The sequence below is a fragment of the Podarcis muralis genome, chromosome 3 (assembly GCF_964188315.1).
Source record: "Podarcis muralis chromosome 3, rPodMur119.hap1.1, whole genome shotgun sequence".
Classification (NCBI taxonomy): Eukaryota; Metazoa; Chordata; class Lepidosauria; order Squamata; family Lacertidae; genus Podarcis; species Podarcis muralis.
In genome coordinates this window covers 103,733,598-103,761,385 of record NC_135657.1, presented here as the reverse complement: position 1 = coordinate 103,761,385, position 27,788 = coordinate 103,733,598, and the positions used below count along the sequence as shown (strand labels likewise).

At 43.5% G+C, this 27,788-nt stretch overlaps 1 protein-coding gene across 5 annotated transcripts; it reads left to right on the top strand.

The window, feature by feature from the left end:
• The first annotated feature begins 152 nt into the window (after positions 1-152).
• GEN1 (GEN1 structure-specific endonuclease) lies at positions 153-27,788 on the top strand. Of its 5 annotated transcripts, none has more exons than XM_028722288.2 (14): positions 153-271; positions 7,009-7,203; positions 8,994-9,180; positions 9,833-10,009; positions 11,267-11,377; positions 13,835-13,908; positions 14,532-14,623; positions 15,752-15,902; positions 18,895-18,931; positions 19,029-19,109; positions 20,051-20,181; positions 21,305-21,366; positions 22,181-22,324; positions 22,573-27,788. In XM_028722288.2, the coding sequence occupies exons 2-14, from the start codon at positions 7,043-7,045 to the stop codon at positions 23,964-23,966; spliced, it is 2,802 nt and encodes a 933-aa protein (XP_028578121.2). In that variant the 5' UTR covers positions 153-271; positions 7,009-7,042; the 3' UTR covers positions 23,967-27,788. The 5 variants fall into 5 exon arrangements, with proteins under 5 accessions (XP_028578121.2, XP_077782561.1, XP_077782562.1 ...); XM_028722290.2 differs by lacking the exon at positions 153-271 and adding an exon at positions 336-468; XM_077926435.1 differs by lacking the exon at positions 11,267-11,377.

Here is a 27,788-nt window from a genome sequence, read left to right as displayed (position 1 = left end):
ACCCACCGACCTTCAACTGCGAGCCAGAAATGTGAGGCATGCCGCTTCCTTCCCCTCAGCGGCAGGCCGTCCGATTCGCCGTTCCGGCACCTTCCCTCCCGCTTACGTCACGATTTCGCGCAGGCGCGCTTGGCGCCCGCGGAATTACGAACGTCGGCGCTTGAGTGCCGTTGTTCACCTCAGCGCGGAAGGGACTCCGACGCTGCCGCCGTCGTGTCGTCTGAGGGACCCAGATGGGTCTGCGCCCACAGATTCGGCTCGGCTCCCTTCGGTGAAATCTCTTTTTCTTTTCCCCCACAAGGCGACTCGCAAGAACCTTTCCTAGAGCCATAGGGTGGTAGAGTGGGAACGGGACACCCTAGGGTCATCTAGTCCAGCCCCCTGCAAGGGATGGCATCTCAGCTGAAGCATCCGTGACAGGTGGCCATCCAGCCACTTCTTGCTGTTAGAAAGAAAGGACTTCCGGAGGTTGGTTGGTCAGTCGCACCAAGAACCATAGCTGTCAACGTTCCCCTTTTTTTAAGGGAAATCCCTTTATTCCGAATAGGATTCCTCGCAAGAAAAGGGAAAAGTTGACAGCTATGCCAAGAACGCGAGCGAGGAAACAAAAGTCTTGTGGGACCTTTAAAGACCCTAACATAGTTACTAGATTTTTTTCCAATAAATCCAGGGACACTTTAAAAAAATAAAATAATTTTAAAAGTTTTTTAAAAAAAACAAAGAAAAAAATTAAGAAAAAAAGTTAGCACCACAGATCAAAGTTTGCTTTAAAACGGAGCTTTGGTTAATTTAAAAACAAACAAAAAACCCCCACCATGCAATGTATTAAATCCGGTGGAAGAAACGTGTAGGTGTGTTCGAAAGAATCCTAGTGTTTTTCCTTCGCCCCCACTTAAACTCCTCTCCTGCATCCAGTTAGCCTATGGTTACAGTGGTGCCCCGCAAGACGAATGCCTCGCAAGACGGAAAACCCGCTAGACGAAAGGGTTTTCCGTTTTGGAGGTGCTTCGCAAAACGAATTTCCTATGGGCTTGCTTCGCAGGATGAAAATGTCTTGCGAGTTCCTGCAGGGTTTTTTCCTCCCCCCCCCCCCTTTTCCCAAGCCGCTAAGCCGCTTATCAGCTGATCCGCTAAGCCGCTAATAGCGCTAAGCCGCTAATGGGCTTGCTTCGCAAGACAAAAAAACCGCAAGACGAAGAGACTCACGGAACGGATTCTTTTCGTCTTGCGAGGCACCACTGTACCAGATTTTTTTCAATGAAGCCTGGCTCCAGGCTGCTGAGACTGCCGCTGCCACGTTTCCCAGGGACATTTAATGAAATCTGGGGATGGAATTTCTCCGGGGACAGATTTGCAAATCCGGCTACTGTCCCCGAGAACCAGGTACATCTGGTACCCCTACCCTAACAGGTTTATTATGGCATAAGAAGCTGTCGTGGACTAGAGTCTGCTTCACCAATGGCACAAAAAGAGTCCTGCACTGCAAGGGGCTGGACTAGATGACCCGGGGGGTTCCTTTCAACTCTACAGTTGTGTGATTCTCAAATGTTACCCCCCTTTGGCAGGTGCAGCAGGGAAACCATTCTAAGCGGAGGGGTGTTTGCGTTTGTTAAGTTGGCAAAGCTTTTGCCCAACGTTTTTTGGATCGCACTACTGGGCTGCGAACCAATGTGCACTTACGGTACTTGGCAGTAATAATAATAATAATAATAATACCCCGCCCATCTGGCTGGGATTCCCCAGCCACTCTGGGCACTCCCAACAGAATATTAAAAACGTGATAAAACATCAAATATTAAAAGCTTCCCTAAACAGGGCTTCCTCCAGTTGCCCTTCACAAGTTAATACAGCCTGACGTGGCAATCTTCTGAACGCAGCAGGGCTTGCTTGCAAGTAAAAGGCATAGGATTATGCTGCCAGTTATGGATCCTCAAAATTGCAGTCTCCACGCTCGCATTTTACACAGCATTTCCAATTGGAATTCTCCAATGGAAACTAAATGGAGTTGACTGCCTGCTGTATGCAGTATCAGTCTCTACGTTGATGTGGGTATCTTTGTTTTCTTTTAAGAAGGGCTAGGCACTTATATTATTGTTATATGATGGGGGGCTGCTCTAGATGTCATCTTAGGGTTCCTCCTAAGCCTATGGTTTACTGTTTGTGAAGTGGGGCTCTGTAGAAAGAGAGAATATGAAAGTCGCCAAGCCAATCTCTTTGTCCAGTTAAGGGTTCTGGCCAAGTCCACTGAGTAGATCTTGTCATGGCCACACCGAAGATTCTTGAGTAAGCTTAGCAGTCAAGGAATAAGAGGAGAGAACCTCTTGGGAATCACAGCTTGGTCAAGTTGAAAGGACTCTGTGAATTGAAAACAGAGACGTATGTACCCATGTTAATGATGAAAATCCATTAATAAAAACAAATTTAATAGCTAAAGTTGCAACAAGCAAAGAATAGGAATAAACGGATAGTTCTCCAAATGAATAACGAGAGGTAGAAAGTTGATTCCCACAAGGATTGGTTTTGGCACTTACCGTATTTTTCGCTCTATAGGACGCACTTTTTCCCCTCCAAAAATGAAGGGGGAAATGTGTGTGCGTCCTATGGAGCGAATGCAGGCTTTTGCTGAAGTCTGGAGAGCGAGAGGGGTCGGTGCACACTGACCCCTCTCGCTCTCCAGGCTTCAGGGATAGCCACCTGAAGCCTCCGGAACACAGCGGGGGAGGAGGAGGAGCGGCGTCCAGGTTCCCCGCGCAGCCGTCTCGCCCCCTGCCTTGCCCCGGGCGGCAATGTCCCGGTGCCTCTTTCCTCCGCGGCAGCCATAGCAGCGGCGGCGGGGTGGAGCAAGATGCACAGGCAGGACAGGCGGCGGCCGCCGGGAGCCCAGTAGGAAGTTGTTCGAGCTGACATTCTCCGCCCGCCCCCATCCGGGCTGGGTGAGGCGGGCAAGCGGTGCGTCTCTTACCCCCCCCCCCTTTTCTGGAGTGCACGGCCAATTTGGGAGGGAAGGGATGCTCTTCCGGGGTGGGGGATCTGCTCCTGGTTGCACCGCCGTTGCATTGGGGGAGGATGCGAACCTGAATGAGGAAGCAGATCCTGTGCGGGGCTGCACCGAGGAAAGGCGCGCTGCGTCGAAGGTCTCTATTGAACTCAATGGCGCTCGCGCTTAGTTCGCGGGGCCAGAGGGCAAGGCTCTCTGGTCTACTCAGAAGCAAGTCTCAGCGATGCTGAGGGAATCTCACTCCCAAGATAAGTGTGCCGGCTGTTGCAGCCTCAGGCGCAGCAATCCAACTGTAGCTGCACCTGATGGCACGCTTAGCTCACGTGGGAACGAAACCAAAATCAGGGACGGCGAAGCTGTGACGTTCCGGGTGTTGCTGGGCTACAAATCCCATCACCGCTGGCTGATGGGAGCTGGAGCCCAACAATATATGGAGGGCTACATCCTCCCCACAACCTATATGTGGAAAAGAACTACGAAAAAGGGGGAGAGATAGATACTAGGCTATCAGAGATCGCAAAGCTCTTGCAAACTATTTTTAGCTGAGCTGAGAACTGGTGGTATCAGGAAATCCTTAAACGTGCTCATAAACCATGCAAGCAGCCTTAAATTTCACTTCTGCTTTTTCTTGAAATAAAGAGAAGCAGGACAAACTAAAAGGGAACTCTGCACTGGTGGGACATTTAAATGTCTTGCTTTAGCCCTTTTGCAAAGAGGAATTTAAAATGCAGCATAGGTTTTTCTGGTGTTTTCTTTTTTTACCACCCTGGCATCTTTCATGTTTAATAAAAGTGTTCTTGGTGAGATATGGAAGAAGAAAAAAGCAGAGATGGAGAGCTGCGCAGTGCCTCTTCAGCCAAGTGGGAGGAGAAATGGAAGGGGCTCCGTTTCTCTTGCCGCTTCGCTGAAGGGGCGCTGAGCAGAGAGGGGGAGAATTTTTTTTCCTTTGTTCTCCCCCTCTAAAACAAGGTGCGTCCTGTGGTCGGGAACGTCCTATAGTGCGAAAAATACGGTACTTTGGGAAGTCAATACACACAGGTGAATCATGAGCAGGCTGGTCTAAAAGCAACAGCCCAGCAAACCATGCAAGAGGGATGCCAGTCAATTCCTATGTTTCAGCAAAGGGTGCTTTTCTGTAGCTCTAATGCTATACACATTTCCGTCCATTAGATGGCACTGCTTCTATTTTTTTTGGTCAAATGTGTCCTAGCTAGTGAATTCCTTTTTCACCAAATTTCAGTTGTTTCAGTGTACCAAAAGTTGGCCTCATGCTTAGACCCTGGGGTAAGGCTTGCTTGCAAGATTGTATTGAATGTTTAGGATGATTTCTTATATTATGTGTTTTACGCACATGCATCAAAATGTGGTTTATTCACACAACAAAACACATGGACTACATCTCCCTTCACCCAAAGCCAGCAGTGCCAATAGTGAGGGATGATGGGAGTTGTAGTTCACAACATCCGAAGCATTGGCTGCTCCTGATTTGTAGGCTTGGCAAGGTAATGTTGTGCTGCTTTGTGACAATGTCCTGTAAAGCCCAAAAGCCTGGCGAATGGGAAAGTTTTCATTTGAACAGTTGCACATCTTAATTGTACTGTATTGTTTTCTGACCAACACAGCTACCACAATCGGGGACTTCTGGACATAACAGTTTAGGGAATGAGCTGGAGGCTCCCAGTTCAAGACTCAGCTCAGCCACAAACTTCCATGGGGTGGTTTTAAGGCAGCTGTGGGGAACGTTTGGCCCTCCAGATGTTGCTGAACTACAACTCCCATCATCCTTGGCCATGCCTGCTGGGGCTGATGGGAGTTGTAGTCAGATGCATCTGGAGGTTCCACAGATTCCCCACACCTTGCCTCAAAGAGATGGATGCGTCTCATCTTCCACTTGCCTCAGTCAGGATTACTGAGGATAAATGCTTTATCCTTCTGCTTTAAGAAACCCCTGCTCTGTGCAGTTTGTCACAGTACTCGATTCATCTCCTGATAATCAAGAGTTTCTCAAAAGCAGCGATTTCTTGAAAGGCAAAGAGCCTGCCAGACCCACCGTTCTAACCATCTTCTGACATACTGTCGCTAGTTTCAACAGGATGCTAATTGTGTGTGAGAGTTTTGTCTGCAAAGCTGTAATATAAGAAGTAATCATTCAGACTGTTTGCGTAATAAGGTCGCTTGCAGTCTCAGGCTGCAGTCCTATACACACAGACTTCACGGGAATAAGTTCGATTGAACTCAGTGGGGCTTAACTTCTTCGTGGTCCCATATAGGATTTCACTGTTAGTTTCTTCCCATTCATCAACTCTTAAGATCCTGTGCATAAATACAAAGCTGTGTTAACTTAAAAAAAATATATTAAAGATTTCCTTGGATCACAAAAGTGCATACATCATCTCTGTTTTCAGATCATAAAGTCCTTTCTACAGGCCAGTTCTATTCAATGTGAGAGACCAATGTTGTAGACAGTATAAGGTGGGCGGGGGGAGACGGGAGGGAGAGAAGAGCGGGGATATTAAACTTTCATCCTTTCACATAGTGTATGTGCAAGGGTTTTGTGTCAGAGTCACATGGGTAGGTTCTCTTGTTTTTAACTACATTATCTCTGGCACAATGCAGAAGAGTAGCCACACAATTTCATTTGCAGAAGGGTAACCGCAGAGAAACTTAGAGCAAGGCAGAGGAGAAAGAGAGCCCTAAATTAGGCTACTAATAAATAGGCTGCTATAAGAGGGTGGGAAAGGGTGAAGTGAGAAAAATAACAAGGGGAAATGGGCATCATCAAAGGCAAAAGGGAAAGTGCCAGAAAGGGAAATCAGGAATAGGAAGGGACTATTGCAAGGAAGGGTCAGGAACAGATGAAGGCTGCAGTCCTTTACATATCCCTGAGTTCAAGCACCAGTTAATATAGTGGGACTTACTTCTAAGTAACCATGCATAGGGTTGTGCTGTAAAATCAGTTGGTGAAAGCCAATTCAGATTGATTTCAGAAGTTATGCTTTAAAGTTTATTATGCTACATTTAGAATGGGCTGGGTGACAAATGTGCAATACAATAGAAAGGATGATGTAGCGCAAAAAGCTCTTTTTAAGAAAAGTAGTTCAGAGATTGAAAGGAGGCAATACCAAGAGTTTAAAAGGGCTGTAAATGGAGATTGCTAAAAGAATGCTGAGATTTTTTTTAATATACTCATTTTTATTAATTTTCAATTACAATAATCCAATAATAGCCTCATTATAAAAATGCCAAATTGTAATACAATTACTAATACCAATCATTCAGATGCCAAATTATGTAAATTAGGTAATTTAAGTGCCCCCCTCCCCGCGTGCTAGAATTGATGGTTTGATTATTTACTTCATTTCTTTATTCCAAAATCTTTTTATTTCAATTACCTCCAGTCAAAATCGCAATCCCTTATACAACAACTGCAGTATTAACGAATTCCATTCGTAAGGACACATTAAATGATTTCTAAATCTACAGGTGAAGCATTAAAACTACCATATATCCTTGTTCTTCCTGTGTGTGGCCATTATTCTGTCTGTGATGTTTCTTTCTGTCCTTGTAAAATATTATGTCTCTCTTTTCCCAGTTGCTGCTGCTCTCCATGCCTTGGGCGGAGCTAATATCCCATTGTTGTTTCAGAAGTTTGCTTGTTTGCTGTTTGTTATTTTTTATCATCAAATGCTATTTGAATCATTCGTACTGAACGGAATAGGGATTTTTCCACCGTAGCAAAATGTGCTTTGTCAATGTACTTTGGCACAATCCTGTACATGTGAGAGAGCCAGTGTGGGCTAGTGGTTAGAGTTTTGGACTAGGACCAGGGTTCAAATCGATAAGAATCCTGTGTGCTCAGATTTCAGTCCCATTGCATTCAATGGGGCTGACTCTCATGCAAATGTGTGTAGGATTGCAGCTTTATAATTTTTATTTCCATAAAAATCCTTTATTGTAATTTAAGTTTCATCACAAGAGACCTCAATTGTATTTTATGTTGATCTTTGCAGCTGATGTCCTCGTACTGCCAGAATATTTGTGACGATGGGAGTGACCAGCCTGTGGCAAATCCTGGAACCTGTAAAACAACACGTCCCCCTCAGCAGCCTTAAAGGAAAGACCCTGGCTGTTGATTTAAGTCTCTGGGTGTGTGAAGCACAAACAGTTAAAAAGATGGTTGGGATAGTCAGAAAACCTCACCTTAGGTACGTACAATGCTACTGTCTTACATTATTGTCAGCGGCATACAGATTATTAAATTCTTTGCTTACCTGCTAATGTTTTCCCAAATCTAAGGTATAGCTTAAATATTTTTCTAGAACTTGGAAGGAAGTTTATTTCCCCTGTTCTCCCCGCTCCTCACCCAGTTCTTGAGCAAACCTCAAGGAGAAAACAGTGAATGTAACCAATCCCATATTTATTTGCTTATCTTCATTGCTACCTAGCGAGATAAGACAAGATGATCTTGGACTCAGCCAGATTGGTTAAGAAAAATCAGTTTATATGCATTATACAGTGGTACCTCGGGTTACAGACGCTTCAGGTTACAGACACTTCAGGTTACAGACTCCGCTAACCCAGAAATATTACCTTGGGTTAAGAACTTTGCTTCAGGATGAGAACAGAAATTGTGCAGCAGCGGCACGGCAGCAGCAGGAGGCCCCATTAGCTAAAGTGGTGCTTCAGGTTAAGAACAGTTTCAGGTTAAGAACAGACCTCCGGAACGAATTAAGTACTTAACCTGAGGTACCACTGTATATCCAGTATAACGCTGTGACATCAGATGGCGCTGTGGAGGCCTGTCTTTCCCTACCAGATTTCCCTGTATGAATTTACAACACGTTTAACTGAAGCGTGTCTTTTACATGTCTAGATCCAGCCCTTGTTACTGGTGAAATTATTTTTGTTGTGTAGAGAATCCATGGCTCCCACAGCCATTGATGATAAGGAGTAAAGGACGAAGTATAGTCAAGGATGGATCACTCTCAGAAGCCTCTTCTCCAGTGAACTCCAAATACGGCTCTCAAATTCTTGCTGCGTGCCTCCTTTCCCAGCCCATAATTCCCTATGAAGTTTCACATTTTCATATGTAGTGATTGCTTCACGTATTTGGGCGTGTTTGATAGGCAATATAAAAAATGGACACAGAGATAGTGACTGTTGATCTTGCATGAATGTTGTACATCATGGTTTGTTTGTTTGTTTGTTTGTTTGTTTGTTTGTTTGTTTTAAAAAAGTTAAATATAATTGATCTGTCTTAACAAATATTTGGCCAACTTTAAATCCATTTTGGGACGCGGGTGGCGCTGTGGGTAAAAGCCTCAGCCCCTAGGGCTTGCCGATCAAAAGGTCGGCGGTTCGAATCCCCGCGGCGGGGTGCGCTCCCGTTGCTTGGTCCCAGCGTCTGCCAACCTAGCAGTTCGAAAGCACCCCCGGGTGCAAGTAGATAAATAGGGACCGCTTACTGGCGGGAAGGTAAACGGCGTTTCCGTGTGCTGTGCTGGCTCGCCAGGTGCAGCTTTGTCACGCTGGCCACGTGGCCCAGAAGTGTCTGCAGACAGCACTGGCTCCCGGCCTATAGAGTGAGATGGCCGCACAACCCTAGAGTCTGTCAAGACTGGCCTGTACGGGCAGGGGTACCTTTACCTTTACCTTTAAATCCATTGTTATCATCATCATTATTAATGCTCATATCCTACCCTTCACCAGATGGGCCCAGGGTGAGCTACAAAAGCACCCACAATTAAAAGCAAGTACGAACGATATTAAAAATCTCAAAAGAAAACCACAAAACTATCCAATAGTAAAGTTTGTTAACAGCAGCAGGGAAAAGCAAGGCAGCAGGAGGCAAGATGTCAACTCAACCAAAGCCCTGGTGGGTCTTGACCAATAAGTAAACAGCACGTGAGACCGGTGTATGATGTACGTCCGAAGGGAAGCGATCCCGCAGTTGGTATCCTTCCACAAAAGTGGCTCAACTCTCTTGCTATTGCAGGAATCTTTATTTTCGAGTCTCTCTGTTAACGCTAATGGGAATCCATTTGGTGTTTGTCATGGAGGGAGAATCCCCAGAGCTGAAAGCAGACACAATGCGAAAGAGGACAGAAGCTCGCTTTGGCCCATCCAGCAAACCCAGGAGGGCAAGAACAGGGAGATCCCGTTTTAAATCTCTACTGAAAGAGGCAAGTGTCCATGGGTCGCTGAATTTCAGTGTTCGGGGTACTGAATACTGCTGCCATTATTTTTATATATTCACAGGCATAAATTTATTTATAATAAATTTATTTATTAATAATATTTAATTATTTAATATTTATTTACTTTGTATTATTTTATAAAAATATTTTAAAATAATATCTTGTATTTGACCAAGTCTAGTTTGATTTGTTAATGTTTGCGAACTGCAGAATAATTATGCTTAATTGACTGTGAAGCATTTTTCATTTTATTTTTTGGGAAGGCATTGTTTCAACGTTGCATGTCAATTTTATAGCTCCAGACACGCGTTTGTAAGATTTAGGGTTTGTCCTGACTCTTGTCTATCGTTTATGAGCTTCACCTCCTATTGATTTAATGACATGAGAAGATGTTCTCTGATTTTATAGCGCCGTGCTTTCATACGGCTTGTCTCTTTTAAAGAACTTCTGAATTATTGCAGAGCAGCGATCTGCACCTCGATGAAGTGTTTACGGAGCAGAGCACAGGGGGAAAGTTGGTTCAGAAGTTTGTGGCGATTCTCGTGACCATCTGATGGAAGCATGCATAATTTTGCAAAGAACTGAATTTCTGCTTTAGGTCTAACTGCATCTTCTTTTGGGATTTTTGCTTCCTTAGTGCCTCGAAATGTTGGAGTGCTTAGGGGTCCCATGGGTTCAGGCAGCCGGTGAAGCAGAAGCCATGTGTGCTTATCTGAACTTGAACGGCTACGTGGATGCCTGCATCACCAATGATGGTGATGCCTTCCTCTACGGTGCTCAGACAGTTTACCGGAATTTTACCATGAACATAAAGGTACTTTGTTTCAAAGAGCTTCTTTTTGTAAATAAACTAAAAGATGAAAACCAAACCGGCCTAGAATCGTTCCACGGTCTGCTTAAAATAAGATCCAAAGCCCAGGCAAACAATAATGTTGTTTGCTGGATGCTTAAAGGCTGACTGTGTTGGCATGTGGCAAAATTCTCTGGGGAAAGAGTGAGCCACCACTGAGAAGGCCCTTCTTTCATTGCCACCTTTTGCACATGGCGAAGGTGACCCTGCAGCGAGGAAATAAATGCAAATAAATATATTTTATAGTTGGTACTCTTAGCAGTTATCCTGCTGTGATTTCTCTTTTAAATAGGTTTATTTATATGCATTATTTATTTCCCACTTTTCTTCCATCATGGAATTCAAGGGGCATGTGAGTCTGCCTATCTATCTATATTTCATTCAGTCTTCGATGTGTTAAGTCAGAAGTGCACTAACTTCAACAATCCTTGAGAAATCTTAGTTACTGCAACATCCTCCTCTCATAAGCTCTGATTCCCCCCCCCCCGGCTCTCAGCAAACCATAGTTTGCCAATTCATCCTTCTGCTTGGAGGTTCTCAGAGCCATTGGAGGAATGTTTCTTTCTGCTGGTATTAGCAGGGATGTTTCTCAGTGCTCATTGAAGAAACTATGTTAACGACATTTCCTGCTTTGTGATCTTCTTTCTCCTTCGGTGATCACTCATCACTCATAGACAAGTAAGATTGTTTTTTTATGATTGTTGTAAGAGTGTGTTCATAAGCGACTGTGGAGGCCAGTTCTGGATCTGCACATCCTTCCACAGTGGGGACATAGGTTTCCGGCCGGGAGTTGATCACAGTGAGGGTTTACCAAATGTGCCTTCCTCTTAGTTCATTTCTTCCTTTCGTCCTGAGTTCGTGCTTCTTCAAATTCCTTGACACCTTTGGTGAAGGCTGTTCTCCAATTGGAGTGCTCACAGGCCAGTGATTCCCAGTTGTTGGTGTTACACTACATTTTTAAACATTTGCCCTTGAGAGCGTCTTTAAACCTCTTTTGTTGTCTACCGGCATTACACTTTCCATTTTTAAGTTTGGAATAGAGTAGTTGCTTTGGAAGACGATAATCAGGCATCAGAACAACATGACCAGTCCAATGAAGTTGATGTTGAAGAATCACTGCTTCAACACTGATGATCTTTGCTTTTTTCCAGTACACTGGCATTAGTTCGCCCATCTTCCCAATGCCAGAGGGTGTCGCCATCTGACTGTGTTCTTTTGCAGGACCCGCACATCGACTGCTATTCAATATTAGCTATTGAGAAGACACTGGGCTGCAACAGAGAATCACTGATTGGATTAGCAGTTCTACTCGGTTGTGATTATCTTCCTAAGGTAACAAAACAAAACAAAAAAATGTTGACATTCTGGAATGAACAGCTGATCCTTTTGCATTAGCTCGTAACCTTCCCTGGACACAACACTGATCAGATTCTCCAGTTACAGTACAGATTGCTTCATGTCAACTGTCTTCGTATGCTGGTTCCTAGTCAGTGTTTCCTAATTGATTTATTTCCCTTCCCCCCATGCTTTTCCAAGGCCCTGATCCTAAGCTCTAAGGCTCTGCTGAAATACTTGAGACTAGAATCCAAGTAAACGTGTGCGTAGTGTTGAGAAATGAGATTCCCAACCCATCTTTTGTTCTTAAAGGTGGGGAAATGGGGGTGGATCCTGAAGTGTCGCTTATGTGAATAAAAGGGAACAGTTCCATTCATGGAACAGACCAAGATGCATTGGAGCCTCTTGCTGGAGAGAGGAAGGAAGTTGATTTTCTCTGATTCAACCTGCAGTCCACCATATCGACTCCCATACTCTTTTGTGGGGTCCTCCAGCCCTCTGGAGCAGCTTCTCAGTGGGCTGTAGGCAGAAGGAGGAATCCATGAAAAACTTTTCCCCTCCACTTCCTCCAGCTGGGGTATCCCAAGAGACATTCATGGGGACTCTTGATCCAGCCAACAGACGAGTGCTAGTCAATAAGGATATTTTCATAGAATTGTAGTGATGGAAGGGACCCGAAGGGTCACTTAGTCCAGCCCCCTGCAATGCAGGGATCTCAGCTAAAGCATCCATGGCAGGTAGCCATCCAACTTATGCTTAAAAACCTCCAAGGAAGGAGAGTCCGGAACCTCCCTAGGGAGACCGTTTTGGTGGCATATTTGAAGCCAGGGCATGTACATTTGGATTCAGAACAAATTTGCCTGTTTGTTCCTTTGGCACAAGCAGTTCTTTGTACTGCGTAACTTTTGCTGTCTTTAGTGGGGCTAAAAGGGCTCAGCTCTCGTTTGTGAATCAGGCCAGCATTGAATGGGAGTATATGCTTGCTAGAAAAAGAATTTATAAAGCAGGAAAGTGACTGAGCCTATACCCAGCTGAACAAATAAGTCACATTGGGTGCATTGCAGCCCATTCTACAATTCCCTAATCATTCTTCCTGGCCACACACATTTTTTTAATTTTCCATTGCTCTCTGACAGCTTTAAAACAGCGATAATCACAGTCAAACTACTCTGCTTCGGTCATGTAGATACAGGCAAAGCACAAACTACTGCTAATTCTATCTAGAGATCTCAGTGAGCCATACTGTGTGAAAGCTTTTGCAATGCCGCTGTTTCAATGCAGGCATACTCCTGCTGCAAACATTTGTGTCTCCTTTGACTCCTGCAACCTCCCTTCAGGTGATGCAGCTGTCTGAACAAAATCTTCCAGTGTTTTGCTGCCAGCTTTCAATTTCAAAATATCGTCCTCTTCATCCAGCCAGCTACTTGCCCTTCCTTCTGTTTCCGTCAATCTGGTTTTTGGGTTTTCTAGCATCAAACCCATGTTTTACTGCAAGATCTCAGGCATGCTTTAACAATCTGATTTGTGACGCTTTTAAATCTGTTTCTTCCAGAAAGTTGGGTAAAGCAATTCAAAGCTCTTCTGTCTGCCACATGTTTGAAAGAGAGATTGAGCATCCTTTAATGTATTGATTTTACAAAACCAAAAAAATAAGTCTTTGCTTATAATAATTCTTTGCACATTCTCATAATAGTCACCTTCCCTGACCCTGTCAGGCTGTAACTGATTGCACTGTTTGTGAGCAATGCATCTCTCCAGTAATCACTGTGCTTTTGTCAGAGGATGTTTGCCTTTTGATTCTCTTTAGTATTTGTTTCACATTTGACCTTCCACCCCCATTTTAACTTTGCGTAGCATCGGGGAGTTGGAAAGGGACATTGGGGGTCATCTGCTCCAACTTTACAACATCCCAACCAGACAGAGGAGCTTCACACATAATTTGCTACAGGTCAAACCAATGTTAGTCACTCCTTTCCATGTTGACCACATTTTGGCTGCTGCAGCAGATAAATGTCAAAGCTGCCCATTGCATTTTAAAAAATGTGTACAGTGGTACCTCGGGTTACAGACGCTTCAGGTTACAGACTCCGCTAACACAGAAATAGTACCTCGGGTTAAGAACTTTGCTTCAGGGTGAGAACAGAAATCTTGTGGCGGCAGCAGGAGGCCCCATTAGCTAAAGTGGTGCTTCAGGTTAAGAACAGTTTCAGGTTAAGTACGGACCTCCGGAATGAATTAAGTACTTAACCCGAGGTATCACTGTACAGACATTTTTTTTCATTCAGTCATTTGTTGTTTAGACCATCACTGTCATTTCAACCACCTGCCGCGTTGATGATTTAACAGTTTGTATGAAAGATACTGCAGGAAAAGTTTCGTATTTGCACTGCAGTGCTCAAAATGCTGCTGTAAATTGCTACGTCAATGTGTGTGATATTCTCTTGTATCTTAAAGGGAGTTCCTGGAGTTGGAAAAGAACAAGCTTTAAAGTTGATTAAGACTGTGAGGGGAGAGAGCTTACTGCAAAGGTATATTTTATCTTATCTTGTAGGCTAGAATTTACAAATTGTCAGCTGTACATTTGTGTGAGCAATGTGCGTCATACAGGCCTAATGCTGAGTTGCTTAGTGAAAATTAGCATCCTATCAACCCTGCATGAGTTTTCAGATACATTCCCCTGCTATGGATGACATCCAACATTAGTCATACTTCAAGCAAACTTATTGAAATCAGTGAACTAGCCCACTGATTTCAATGAGTGTACAGTGGTACCTCGGGTTACAGATGCTTCAGGTTACAGACTGCTAACCCAGAAATAGTACCTCGAGTTAAGAACTTTGCTTCAGGATGAGAACAGAAATCGTGTGGCGGCGGCCCGGCGGCAGTGGGAGGCCCCATTAGCTAAAGTGGTACCTCAGGTTAAGAACAGTTTCAGGTTAAGAACGGACCTCCAGAACGAATTAAGTTCTTAACCCGAGGTACCACTGTACTCATTTATACATCAGTCTTTGTTACCAGAGTTCACAGCAGTTTCTAGGTTGATCTCCCGACATACTGGAATAGACCTACTTGCTTCAGCAGCAGGTGCCTCTGAGCAAATGTTCTACATGTGTAGCACTGGTGTACTTTCATCCTTTAAATATTATTTTAGATTTGCATACTGGAAAGACCACTTCCAAGATGATGACATCCCAGCCCTGGCAGTAAACAAGGTGATTCATTGTGCCGTGTGTCGTCATCCAGGTGAGTCGGCCTGTGAACTTTAGAAGTGCAGTGCACAGAGGCCTCCCCTTCAACAGCTGTGCAGTAGCATTAAAAGGTTTCTTAAAAGGAGACTGGATTGAGCCAGCGCCAATCCATGAAAAGTGAGTGATAACCAAATCCTTTTCTCTCTACAGAAAATCATAATCAGCCTCTCCCCAAAGGAACATTGTGTAGCACAATTGGCATGTTGTTTGTTATTATTGTAATAATAATCTATATCCTTCTTTCTCTCACCATGGATAACTCAAAAGGTCTGGTTCTCGTGACACGCTAAAGCAGGCATAGGCAACTCGGCCCTCCAGATGTTTTGGGACTACAACTCCCATCATCCCTGACCATTGGTCCTGTTAGCTTGGGATGATGGGAGTTGCAGTCCCAAAATATCTGGAGGGCCAAGTTTGCCTGTGCCTGCACTAAACCAAACCAAACCATAGTTTAGTGCAAGCATGCAGGCTATCAAGAGAGGGGTTCAGGGAAGCTTGGCTTCTTTCTGGTCGTTCTGCTGTTGTGGTGCCAGTGGAAAAGCCATGGTTTGGGTTAGTGTGTTGTCAAACCTGGGCTTGTCTTTTAGCTCTTCCACAAGCTGCAAACTGTAGAACAGACCTTGGTTACACCTTGTGGTTTGCTTGGATAGAGCCAAACAATGAGTTTGGGTTTGAACAACAAGCTAAGCCAAGCCAGCACAGCAACCAAACAAACCCCTATACAGTACCTGGCAATTTATTTTTGTTTTGTTTTGTTTTGTTTCATAAAATGTATTTACCATTGATTGTAAGAAAAAACCATCAAAGCAGTTTACAGATAGAATGAAACCTACAGAAATGCTTCAGCTACTTGTGCAATTATACCTCATTCAGAACTTTATGGGACACACCTCTCCATTTTAAGAAGCCTGCACTCTCCATTTTCTTTTCTTTTTTATAAATTTATTACAAATTTACAAACAAACCCCAAGCGCCCAAAACACAAAGAGAATTCCATAAATTCCCATGGACTTCCCTCCTCTCTTTTGTGGGTCCTTGGGTTAACTTTTTTTCTCCTGCATCTTCTCTGTTGATGTAACACTATGAAATCTCCATTACAACCGTCGTCACCATTTTCTTGCAGGAGCTTATAAAGATCATGAGAGTGCCGGGTGCCGTCTCTGCGGCAGCGCAGCATGCTGTGAACCCCACGATGCGGAATTCTGCTGCCCTTGTGACTGGCACTCCTCCAAGCAAGACCGGCAAGTCAGCGCAGTGGAGAATGGCATTAAAAAGTAGGTGCGCTTTGATGTGCATTTCTCTGAATTGCTTCAGGAACAAAGACGCCAATTCTCTGGGGGTCTCACCTGTGCAGTCACACAGGTGGGTTCTGCACATGTGCAGAGCTCTGTTTTGGAACTTTCTGATGCTTTAGCAGGAGGCAAGGGTGCCAACTTGAATTAAATTTGTTGGGGGGTGGGTGAGTTAGGAATGTCCTGCCCATCAGTCACAAGATGTGGCGCACGGGCACCAATTGATTGGCAATTGTCTCTATGGCAGGAGGCCACAAACGTACACTCAGTGGTGTGGCTCTTACCTTTTCACTCAGCTCCTTTCCTTTCTTTTCTTGAAATAATTTTCATTCGATTTTACAAATACAGTGGTACCTCAGGTTAAGTACTTAATTCGTTCCGGAGGTCCGTTCTTAACCTGACACTGTTCTTAACCTGAAGCACCACTTTAGCTAATGGGGCCTTCTGCTGCGCCGCGCCGCCGGAGCACAATTTCTGTTCTCATCCTGAAGCAAAGTTCTTAACCTGAGGTAATATTTCTGGGTTAGCGGTGTCTGTAACCTGAAGCGTATGTAACCTGAGGTACCACTGTATAAAGATATAACAATCCAGCTATACAATCCACAGTTAGAGATTCCTCCGAATCTCTGGGCTTCCACCTTCCCCTCCATGGCTCCTATTGTTAACCTTTTCTACCACATATTTTTCCATAGTCCATATTTTATATCACTCCATTGTCTCCATAATGCTTGCTACCATACAAGTGTTATTGCAATCCTGCTAATGTTTTTATCTGCTTACAGTGGTCTCCAAGATAAATTATGAGTTTTTCCCATTCTTTATTAAAGTTTTGGTCTTCTTGGTTCCTGAGCTTTCCAGTCAGTTTTGCCATTTCGGCGTAGTCCAAAAGTTTAATTTGCCATTCTTCTCTGGTAGGGACCTTGTCTTCTTTCCATCTCTGGGCTAGTAGCATCTGTGTGCCTGTCGTTGCATACGTAAAAAGTCTTCTCTGCTCCCTTGGAATATTCGCTCCTATAATTCCTAGTAAAAAAAAAGCCTCTGGGTTTGTTTGTTTTTACAAAAGTTAATTTAAACATTTTTTTTTCATCTCATATATCATTTCCCAGAATGCTTTTATTACCTTACAAGACAATTCACTCAGGTCTTTTTTGACCTTCACAGCCGCAGACATTGTAAAGGGATTTTCTTGAGGCTTGCGTTTTCTCTCAGTCTCACTAGGCAAACAGATAAATGGATACCTTATTTTGGTTCTTTAATTTCATATTTTGTTGCTGTTTTTATGTGGTAAGAATTCAGCTCTACACCACCTTATTCATTACCCAGGTGAGGATATAATAATATTTTTTATTAAATTTTCTATTTTACAATTTCAAATAAATATTTTACAAACTTTAAAATATCCAATGACATCCCTTCTTCTCTTTCCATAGTTCATTTTACATATCATGCATCCCTCCATATTTTACTATAACCATTCAAATCAGTTTCCCACTTTTACATCCTTCAAAAATGATTTACTCTGTTGAATTTATCTTAATGCTGCCAGCGTTTTCAACTGTATACAGTTATTTTCCATATATTCAAAAAATGTTTTCCACTCTTCTTTAAACATATATTCTTCTTGTCCTCTTATTCTATATGTTAAATCTACAAGTTGTGCATATTCTGTCAACTTAAATTGCCAGTCCTCTTTAGGCAGCATCTCGCTCACTTTCCATTTTGGAGCTAACAAAGCACGGACCACAGTTGTTGCATACATAAATAATCTTTTCTTACACCGGGGAATTTCAGTCTGGGTTATCCCCAACAAAAAGGACTCTGTTTGGGGGGGGTAAGTCGTTTTGAACATTTTTTTTTCATTTCATTATAAATCATTTCCCAGAACCCTTTTACGTTTTTACATGTCCACCACATGTGGAAGAATGTTCCCTCCCCTTCTTTACACTTCCAGCACTTACCTGATTCTGTTTTGTAAATCTTAGCCAACCTATCTATGAATCATTTTCAAGTACTTCTCTTTCAGTAAATAGCATTCTGTAAATTTCAAGCCACCTTTTGAATAAACCGCAGAACCAAGAAAACTATTTCCGAGCCCAGAATCCAGACTGGTTTAGCTCAGCTGCCTGTCGCTTCACCTCTCCTGCCCTTTCGCAGGATGCTTACAGCTCTGAAGGCAGCTCCTTTTCACACTTCACTTTTCTTTTTTTCTTTTTTTATATAATTTTTATTGATTTTAACATATAAATTATAAAATGTACCACAAAACTTATCACTTATACAATCTTTTAAGACTTCCATCAGCACCTCTGATGGTCGACCGTTTTAACCATTTCTTATGCATTTCTTAGGACTTGCCGATCGAAAGGTCGGCGGTTCGAATCCCCGCGGCGGGGTGCGCTCCCATCGTTCGGTCCCAGCGCCTGCCAACCTAGCAGTTCGAAAGCACCTTCGGGTGCAAGTAGATAAATAGGGACCGCTTACCAGCGGGAAGGTAAACGGCGTTCGGTGTGCTGCGCTGGCTCGCCAGATGCAGCTTGTCACGCTGGCCACGTGACCCGGAAGTGTCTTCGGACAGCGCTGGCTCCCGGCCTCTTAAGTAAGATGGGCGCACAACCCCAGAGTCTGTCAAGACTGGCCCGTACGGGCAGGGGTACCTTTACCTTTACCTATGCATTTCTTAACTTTATATTGCCTTTACATCTCTTAACAAATCATCTTTCCCCTATCCATTTTTGCAATACTTCCAACAATACTCCTCACAAAACTTCTTGCAAACCTACAAACGTCTGATCTTCACAAATACTTTTCAAATAGTCCGTAAATTTACTCCAGTCTTCCGTGAATTTCTGGTCCCGCCGGTTTCGAATCCTTCCTGTTAGTTTATCTAGTTCTGCATACTTACCTGGCAGGAGAGACACCCTGATCACACTTCACATTTCTAACCTCTTTCTAATGTATGCATTTTTATTCACAGGAAGGCTAAAGCATGCAAAGGATTTCCATTTCCTGAGGTAATTAGACCCGATTTGAAAATTTGAAAATGAATGCTTCCTAGAATCTTCTTATCCAGAAACCTCCTTTTCACTTGTTCTCTTTTTTCCTGCCAAGGTTATCCAAGAGTACCTAATCAGCAAAGACAAACCGATGAAATTAAATGGGTGCCGGAGGCCAAATTTATTGTCCTTTCAGGTACAGATAGTAGATTTTGATGGTTAAACCGATTGTATGCATTAGCATTTAGCCCAGCTAGTAATGATGTGTAGTTGCCATTTTGTTGGTTAGAAGAATCTTCATATAAATAGAAAAATTATGGAAAGTAAGCACCAAAAAATAGTAGGAATTATTGCGATGTCCTTTAATTTTTTCTGCATCTGAGCACTCAAATTAAGGAGAAACTTAAGCAGTTTTAGAAAATGAAGTACTCTGGGTGACTTTCAACAGATTCATGGAGTAACAAGCCACAAGGGCTATATTCTAACTCCATTGTTTGAGGCAGTTGATGGGAATCACAAGCACGGAGCATGCACTTGTGCTTAAGACTTTCTTTCAGGATAATGGTGGGCTTTTGGTGGTAATAATAATAATAATAATAATAATAATAATAATAATAATAATTTATTCTTTATACCCTGCCCATCTGGCTGGGTTTCCCCAGACACTCTGGGTGGCTCCCAACAGAATATAAAAAATGCAATAAAATATCAAACATTAAAAACTTCCCTAAACAGGGCTGCCTTCAGATGTCTTCTAAAAGTCAGATAGTTGTTTATTTCCTTAACATCTGATGGGAGGGTGTTCCACAGGGTGGATGCCTCTACTGAGAAGGCCCTCTGCCTGGTTCCCTGAAACTTCACTTCTCACAGTGAGGGAACCGCCAGAAGACCCTTGGAGCTGGACCTCAGTGGTGAACAATGGGGGTGGAGAGGTCCAGGTATACTGGGCCGAGGCCATTTAGGGCTTTAAAGGTCAGCACCAACACTTTGAATTGTGCTCGGAAACGTACTGAGCCTCTCTCGTGTGCTAATGGCAAGTGAACTGTTTCATACACGGCACTTGAAAAGGTTTTCACCAATAATACTGTGGCACCAGTTTTAGAGGACACATGTTTAAAGCTTTTCTCACACTTACAGAAATTTGCTTTTGAGAAAATGGACTGGTCCAAGCATTACGCTTGTGAGAAATTGTGCATCCTCCTCACTTACTATGACATGAACAGAAGGAAGTCTGGCCATTTTGACGCACAGCAACTGCAGGCACGACGGTAATTTTAGTTGGTATTTGGAGGAATTCTCACCCCCTGTTTCTTTTCATATCTGTTGCTGGTGAAAATCTGTATTCCTGATAGCCTTGTGGAAGTGGAAAATATATGGGGGTTTTTATACATGAGGGTTTAAATCAGTCCTATATTTCTGATATAGTGTAAAATCCCCAGAACGTAACCCCCACATAAATGGTGGGATTGTTGTATTCTTTTACATATTGCAGCCACGTGGGAGATTAGCTCCATATGTGGTGGGTTTTTTAAATTTTTATTTATTTTAATGCCATTCTCATATTTCCTAAAGACTAGTCAGTTAGCTTTTTCTGTTCTTAAATAAGCACTGGATTCACAGAAGATTGAAACCCCCCCTTTCTTTTTTTTAGTAACTTAAATTCTGAATTTCACACAAACTTTTAATTGCTTGGGCATTTTTCTGTTTGCATTCTTCTATTTTAAAATGGTTTATGTTTTTGCTTTTTGTGGAATATTGCAGCCAAATATAACCAGCAAGCACAGTGCTAGTTAGTGTATGAAGGGGTAAAGGACCACAAATAGACTCAGCCAGGTCACCACAAGAGGGAGGAAGTAAAGCCTTCCTTCCTTCCTTCCTTCCTTCCTTCCTTCCTTCCTTCCTTCCTTTCTCTCCCCCCCCCCCATCTCACTCTCTCCCTCCACATCATGTAATGGGATGGACATGGGTGACTTTGCTCACAAGGTTACAGCACATGTTTGGAATCATATTCTGTATTTTCTACCAAAGAGTATTTTGCCTTTATTGTTGTTGCTGCTGCATGGCACAATGCATGACTGAGACCTTGAATCTGTAAGTAAAGCATTTTAAACTTACTTAACATTGTGTGGGCTGCTAATTGCAAGAGGGGAAGAGGTCAGTTGCTGTGTGTAGTTGGAACGGGATAAGAAAAGTCTAACAAGCTATATTCCTAACACTATACTGCTGCTTAACTTTTGTGAGTTTCATGCTCTGCTACTGGGGCTCTTTTGTGCAATCCCTGCGTTTTGAATCTAGGCAACCCAGCCAATTCTGTTCTTGTTCACCCACACATGTGGATCCACAGGGATTCCTATATTTCAATTTCCCCTCATTTTTATCTTTGTTTTACAGGATAATCAAGACACGGACTAAGAATGGCATTCCTTGCTTTGAAATAGAGTGGCAAAAGCCAGGTTGGTGCTGTTTTTTTCTGCATTCTTTGGGCTTATCATACAATGCCGCTTTAAATGCTGGTTTAATGAAAGGTTTCCTTACCACCTGGAAGGAAGGAAGGAAGACAAGGATGATGTGATAAGAAACTAACTTTAGTAGTATTGGAATGTTAAAAATAAAACAAGGAATAGCCCTGTGTGTCTAGTGATCGCTGGTTGGGAGAATGTTTTTATATTTATTTTTAACTCACACACACACACACAATTAATATATGTGCTTGCCACCCTGGACCCTGGATGCATATAAACGTCTATATGAGTAGCAGGGCAGTAATAAATGCATACATACTGCATTGCAGGGGGTTGGACTGGATGACCCCTGGAGGTCCCTTCCCCCTCTACAATTTTATGATGCTATGGAATGAAAACTCCAAAGCAGAGTCAACCAAGCCCTCCAAAAGCCTGGGAGAACACATGTCTTTTTACTGGGCAACAGAAGGCCATCAGTGACTTCCTGCCTGAAAGTCCTACCTTGGTGTTGATACTTTTGGAGCAGATTGCATCCCCTCCTGACAATTTTTCTCTCTCTTAGATATTCATGGGAGGCGCAATGCGGGGGGGGGGGGAGCAATGTGGAGACCGGGGGGGGGATGGAAACAACCCCCCCTCCTAAAAAAACAACAACCCACAGGGCTTAGGAAATGACAGTTCATTTGCTACTCCCTTGGATCGCACAGTGCCTAAATGAGAACAGAGTTATCTTTTCTGCAGCCCTGAACCTGCCCATTTGTATCTGATAGTATTTTGTTTCCATGCTCTGGATTCATTGCTCCAGATCATTACGCTACAGCAGACGATCAGCCTGCAGAACCCTTTTTAATAACAACAGAAGAGGCATCACTATTTGAGGCTGCGTATCCAGAAGTGGTTGCCCGGTACCATATGGAGAAGTTGGAAATATGCAAGGAAAGGAACAAAGGTAAATCTGAAGCTTCGGGTTTTGATTAAATAGACACCGTGCTCCTTTCGTTTTGTGAAATTGCCCATTATCCTCCTGAGATGTATGCATCTTAGTCAGCGAAGCATTATAATGTAAGCAGATTCTCAGTCACATTCCCCAGCCCTTGCTTAACTGCCCTTTAAATCACAGATTGCTTCTGTTAACTTCATCACAAGGAACAAAGCCTCATTTTTACAAGGTGACTTTGTTTTGTCTGGTTATTTTAGGTAAGAAGAAGAAACCTAAAGAGAGAGAACGCTTAGCTGGGGACAGTGAAATTGCAGATCTTCTTTCTCGGCTGAACATGCGATCTGATGAGGAAGCCTTTCCCGGCAAAGATCCTAAGCCCCCATTTACAACTGTTTCTGGTTTTCAAACAGTCCCAGAAAAGGGCTCTAAAATTCAGGGCCTACCTGTCACTACACATTTTCCTACTGCAGTCACGCAAAGTCAAAACCCACCATCTACCTTGCTCGCGACTACTTTGCAAAATACAGAGTATAATTGCATTCCTGACGGTTCTCTGAGCTCGCAACCTGAAAACTTGCATGCATCTTCCCAGATTGCCCATCTGCAGTTGAGTGACATTGACTGGGAAGGAACATCCTTCAGCATTTCTCCAAAGCAGGTTAATATTGCTTGTTCGGAATCTGAGTCAGATGCGAGTAATAATTTTCCAAATCAACACTCTTCACTGCACTGCAAAACAGCTGAAATCATTCCCCCATCTTTGAATTCTGTGCGATATGATCCAAATCTACCAGGGAGTGAGGAGTGCTCTGTCTCCAAAATTGACCTTCATAAAGGTCAAAATGATTTATCTTCACAAGAGCGGGCAATTCTGAAGCCTTCTGCTTTGGATGCTTCTCCCAGCCTTTCAGATATGTCTCTGTTAAACTCTTTGCAAATGGTAGAACAAATCAATGTTACATCTAGCCCTGAGGGAAAAGCTCCATCTCCTTTAGCTCAGCTAAATGACAGTGCTCAGGAAGTTGAAAGTATATTACCAGGGAAATATCTGCGGGGACTTGGCTTGCCAAACTTGCTCAAAAACTATGAAAATCCAGCCCGGGCGTCAGATAACCTCACCAGTCCAGGAACTTCAGTGTCTCTGGGCGCCGGAACACGAAAACCAACTTACTTGGGAAACAAGTCACCAAGATTGTCTCGCAAGTCAACAGAAGTCCTAGATAGCTGTCGGGTGAGGGGAAAACCCCTGCCAGCCACTCATAAAAGCTCGCTGAAGAAGAGCGTGTGCCAAAAGATTTACTCCAGTGAAGACAGTGATGATGAAAATGAGAAAGGTAGAAAGAAGGCTCACAGAAGCCCTAAGTGGAGAAGGAAGGGTCGCGTGGTTCAGCTGAAGGACAAGTGTAGGGACAAAAGGAGCAGCCATGAATTGGTGGCTGAAGTTGTGCCAGGAGAGAACTCTCTTAAAGGGCCTGCCATTAATTTACCAGTGGAAGAGCTTCCTATTGCACACATTCACAATTCTCTGACACTCTCAGAATCTAAGCTTTGTCAAGCCTCTCCTCCTCTTCAGGCAAGTGAGGCTGCAGCCTGGGCTGATAGCCCCCTTCCTTTGGCCGAACGGCTGAAACTAAGACTGCAGAGCAGTTGAGGATCCCTTGGCATTTTGCTCTTCTGGGCATTTATTAAACTCTCTTCTCCTTCCCCCTCCGTAACCTTTGTAAAAGCTCAACCAACAGATCTACGTAAAGAGACACCACCTTAATGAGCGAGGACGCAGGGAGAGATCCGGAGTGAGCAGAACTAAATGCTGGTGTGAAATTAACTAGTCTCTTCAGTCAGTTTTTATAGCTCTACCGTGGTTTCCTGTAGAACTGGCAGTGGATTGTGCTGATGGCTCATAAACGTATTCTTCTTTTGTTGAGGTGCATCATATCTTCACACTTCAAGGTTATGCAATATGACTGGGTCTTTTTTAGAGCTTTCCATGGACCAAATCACAGAACATACCCCTACAGGTCTGGGATCTTAGACTGGGTTTGCAAGCAAAACAAGAATGCTGTGGTGGGAGATACCGCTCTTGAATTCTGCCCCGTGTAAGAACCTCAGTACTCAGTTATTGCAATGTGTTCTATGTGGGGTTATCCTTGGGCCTGGCCTGGAAGTGGCACAAAAGGCTGTGACTCGACTTTTGATGGGGAAAGTCTATCAACAGTCCATAACTGTTCCTCAAAAGTTTGTACTGGCTGCCCATACACTACCGAGCCAGATTCAAGGTCCTTGTATTAATTTTCAAGTCCCTTAACAACTTGGGTCCAGGATTACCTCAGGGACCGCCTGATCCCTTATATCCCTGTCCAATTGCTGGGGTCTTTGGGGGAGTCACTATTAGTGGTCCCCCGTGGCTCAGAAGCATAGCTCATAGGCACCAGGGGCCATGCATTTAATATTGTGGGCACAGTTTTTATGGACCTCCCTTCCATTTGAGATCAGACAGGCCCCCTCCCTGCTGAACTTTCAGCCCCTACAGGCAACCCCATTCCAGCAGGCATTTTAAACTGATGTTTTTGATTTTATAGTTTTAACTGATTTTTACTTTTTGTATTGTATCGTTGTAAACCGCTCAGAGGTTGTTGTAGTTAAGCAGTATAGAAATTGTTTAAATAAATAAAAAAAAGAAACTCCCTGCAAATTAAAAAAAAAAAAAAAGCCCGACACAACAAGGAGAATGAATCTTACCTATCCCTTTGCCTGTTGTGTTGGTTTTCTATTTGCAGTGAGTTCTTAACTTAGGGAGAAGGGACATAGGTTGTACCGCTTCAGAATACAGTGGTACCTCGGGTTACAGACGCGTCAGGTTACAGACTCCCCTAATCCAGAAATAGTACCTCGGGTTAAGAACTTTGTTTCAGGATGAGAACAGAAATTGTGCTCTGGCGGCGCAGCGGCAGGTTAAGAACAGTTTCCGGTTAAGAACGGACCTCCGGAACGAATTAAGTTCTTAACCCGAGGTACCACTGTACATCACTGCTTCTTAACCTGAGGTACCACTGCATACTGGATGCTTTGTGATGCTGCAGGCCACTGAAATAATACACGGGTAAACCAGATATAATGCCTTCAGTAATCATGGCAATCCCAGTTGCTGTAAAGATGCAATCTGCTCTCTTCAGTAGTTGAAAGCTGGGAGAGCGTTGGAAGAAAGTGAGATGTCATTGTTCAGGCAGCTTCAATGCAAACAGACAGTGGCATCTTGATTATTCCCTGCTTGTCCACTGTCACAACAGAGCACAAACAATCCCATCCATGCAGTGCCTCCCCCCCCCCCACTTTTCTCCAAGTTCAGCTTGATGCAGCTGTAGCTACTCACTTATAGTCAACCCTTTTATTCTCGGAGCGTACTGTAGCTCAGCTGAATTTACTGCTATGCAGTATCTTTCCCTGGAAAGTGTATACTACAAGTATATCAGCAGCAAGTCAATGGATCAGTGTCACACGTTGGCATTATATATTTACCACATCAATATTGTGCCCTTTCTTTTGATTTTGTGAGCTCTGGAGCCAAAAGCCTTTGAATTAAACATCAAAAAGAATGGCAGTTCACCTCCGGCCATGGGGTTAAATCAAAGCCTAAATTAAATCTAGGCAGTATTATGTAATAGCCGAACACCTCAACCCTTTTGATGATTAAAGTATTTTGCTTCTTTATACTGGAGTCCTAAGTGCATTTGCCGGGAAGCAAATCCTATTGATTTCAGCTGAACTTTTCATATTAGTGTCCCTAGGATTGCATGCCTCATCCTACACTGCAATTCTGTACACGTCTACTCAAAATTAAGTCCCATTGTGTTTAATGGGGTTTGCTCCCAGGTAAGTGGGTGTAGGATTGCAGCCCAAGAGAAGTGTCTGAAGCCTGTGACTATCTGTGGTTTTAACTGCCTAACTACAGCCTTCTAAGCATTGTGTAATTGTATAAACCTTGTGTATAAATGCAGGGGTAGCTAATCTGTGGTTCTCCAACAATTCCTATCAGCCCCAGCCAGCCCAGTTGTCCCAAACAGACTTAATTAAATGGTGAAATGATGTGCAGAAGAATGTATAGTGCACTGTTACTCATGTTTCCCTGGAACAAGCGTTGCTATGTCCATTGTACTTTTTCCCCCAACAAAAAATTATCTGGATCCAGATATTGCATGTCTATCATGTCACATCCAGATGCAAACCACAGGTTATGGGAGGGAACTGAGGCAATATACGGTATATTTCTGCATTCCTATAAAGCAGGGGGTTTGCTGTAAAGTTTGCTACCTGATATATCATTTTGTAAGGTGGGAGAATTGCATGGCGTTTTAACCTATAGACATGCACAGAAGTGGTTTGTGGTGTGCCTAGGATGGTCGTTGCAAAAACTAGGAATTAAGGCGAAATCCATGTAAAGTTAATTAAGGTACTTTGAAATTGCACTGGAAGAGACTTACGGATGTGTTTAACTCGCCCATTGAAAATATGGGGCTTGGGTTTGCACAGCTGTGGCTGGGACATGCCCTAAAACCGGTTTGTAAGAAATTGGGAGGACTTGCTGTTTTAGATGTGAAACACACTAACCTCCTGCAATGCAGGAATCTTGTCCAGTGTGGAGTTCAAACCCATAACCCTGAGATTAAGAATCTTGTGCTCTACTGACTGAGCTAGCTCAGAAACAGCTGCACAGCTGTGGTTTGTGGGCTCTAGGCCCTCCAGAGAAGTCGCTGGAGAAGTCCCCTTTAGCTTCATGACCTGTTGGAACACGCCTGGGGGCACACGCAGCCCCCGGAATGAGACAAACCTCCCCGGGCGTCTCCCTGATGAAGCGCAGCCCAGGACGTTCACAAATCAGTCCCAGTGTGCACCAGCGACACATATCAAAAAACATGTGCACGCTCACTCAGCAGAGTATAGCAGAAATGATTGTGGAGCATGAGTATAGTATTCGAAGAGGTTTATTAAGCAATATATACAGGACAAAGCAACCATGGCGTCGTCTCACATCTCCAAGAGAAAGAGAGAAAGAAAAGACCGTACAGTGGAAGAAGGATAAGACTGACTTCCGTTCTCACACTTTCCAAGCCTAGAAAGTAAACACTAACATATGATGTAACAATCACACACCTAGCAACGGAGGAATGAAATGCTAACATTTCTCCTGAGATTGGGAGAAACTGACCGTCGCACAAGGCAAGGAGTAGCAATGTCACTACATCCCATCCTAAGTGCTCCTTTTCCAGCACAAAGTATCTCATGAGTGGAATTATCTCAAGCCTTCTGCCAGTTGTGCGTTATTGAGAAGAGTCTTGCCATGCAGAATTCTGCTCAGCTTAGAATAGTGAATTTTATCTGCTGTGGCAAATCGCACTGCTGTCGGGCCAACAGACCTGCCATTAATGTTTGGCTGTGTAGTTCGCAAGTTTCAAATAAAAATACATGTTATTTCAGA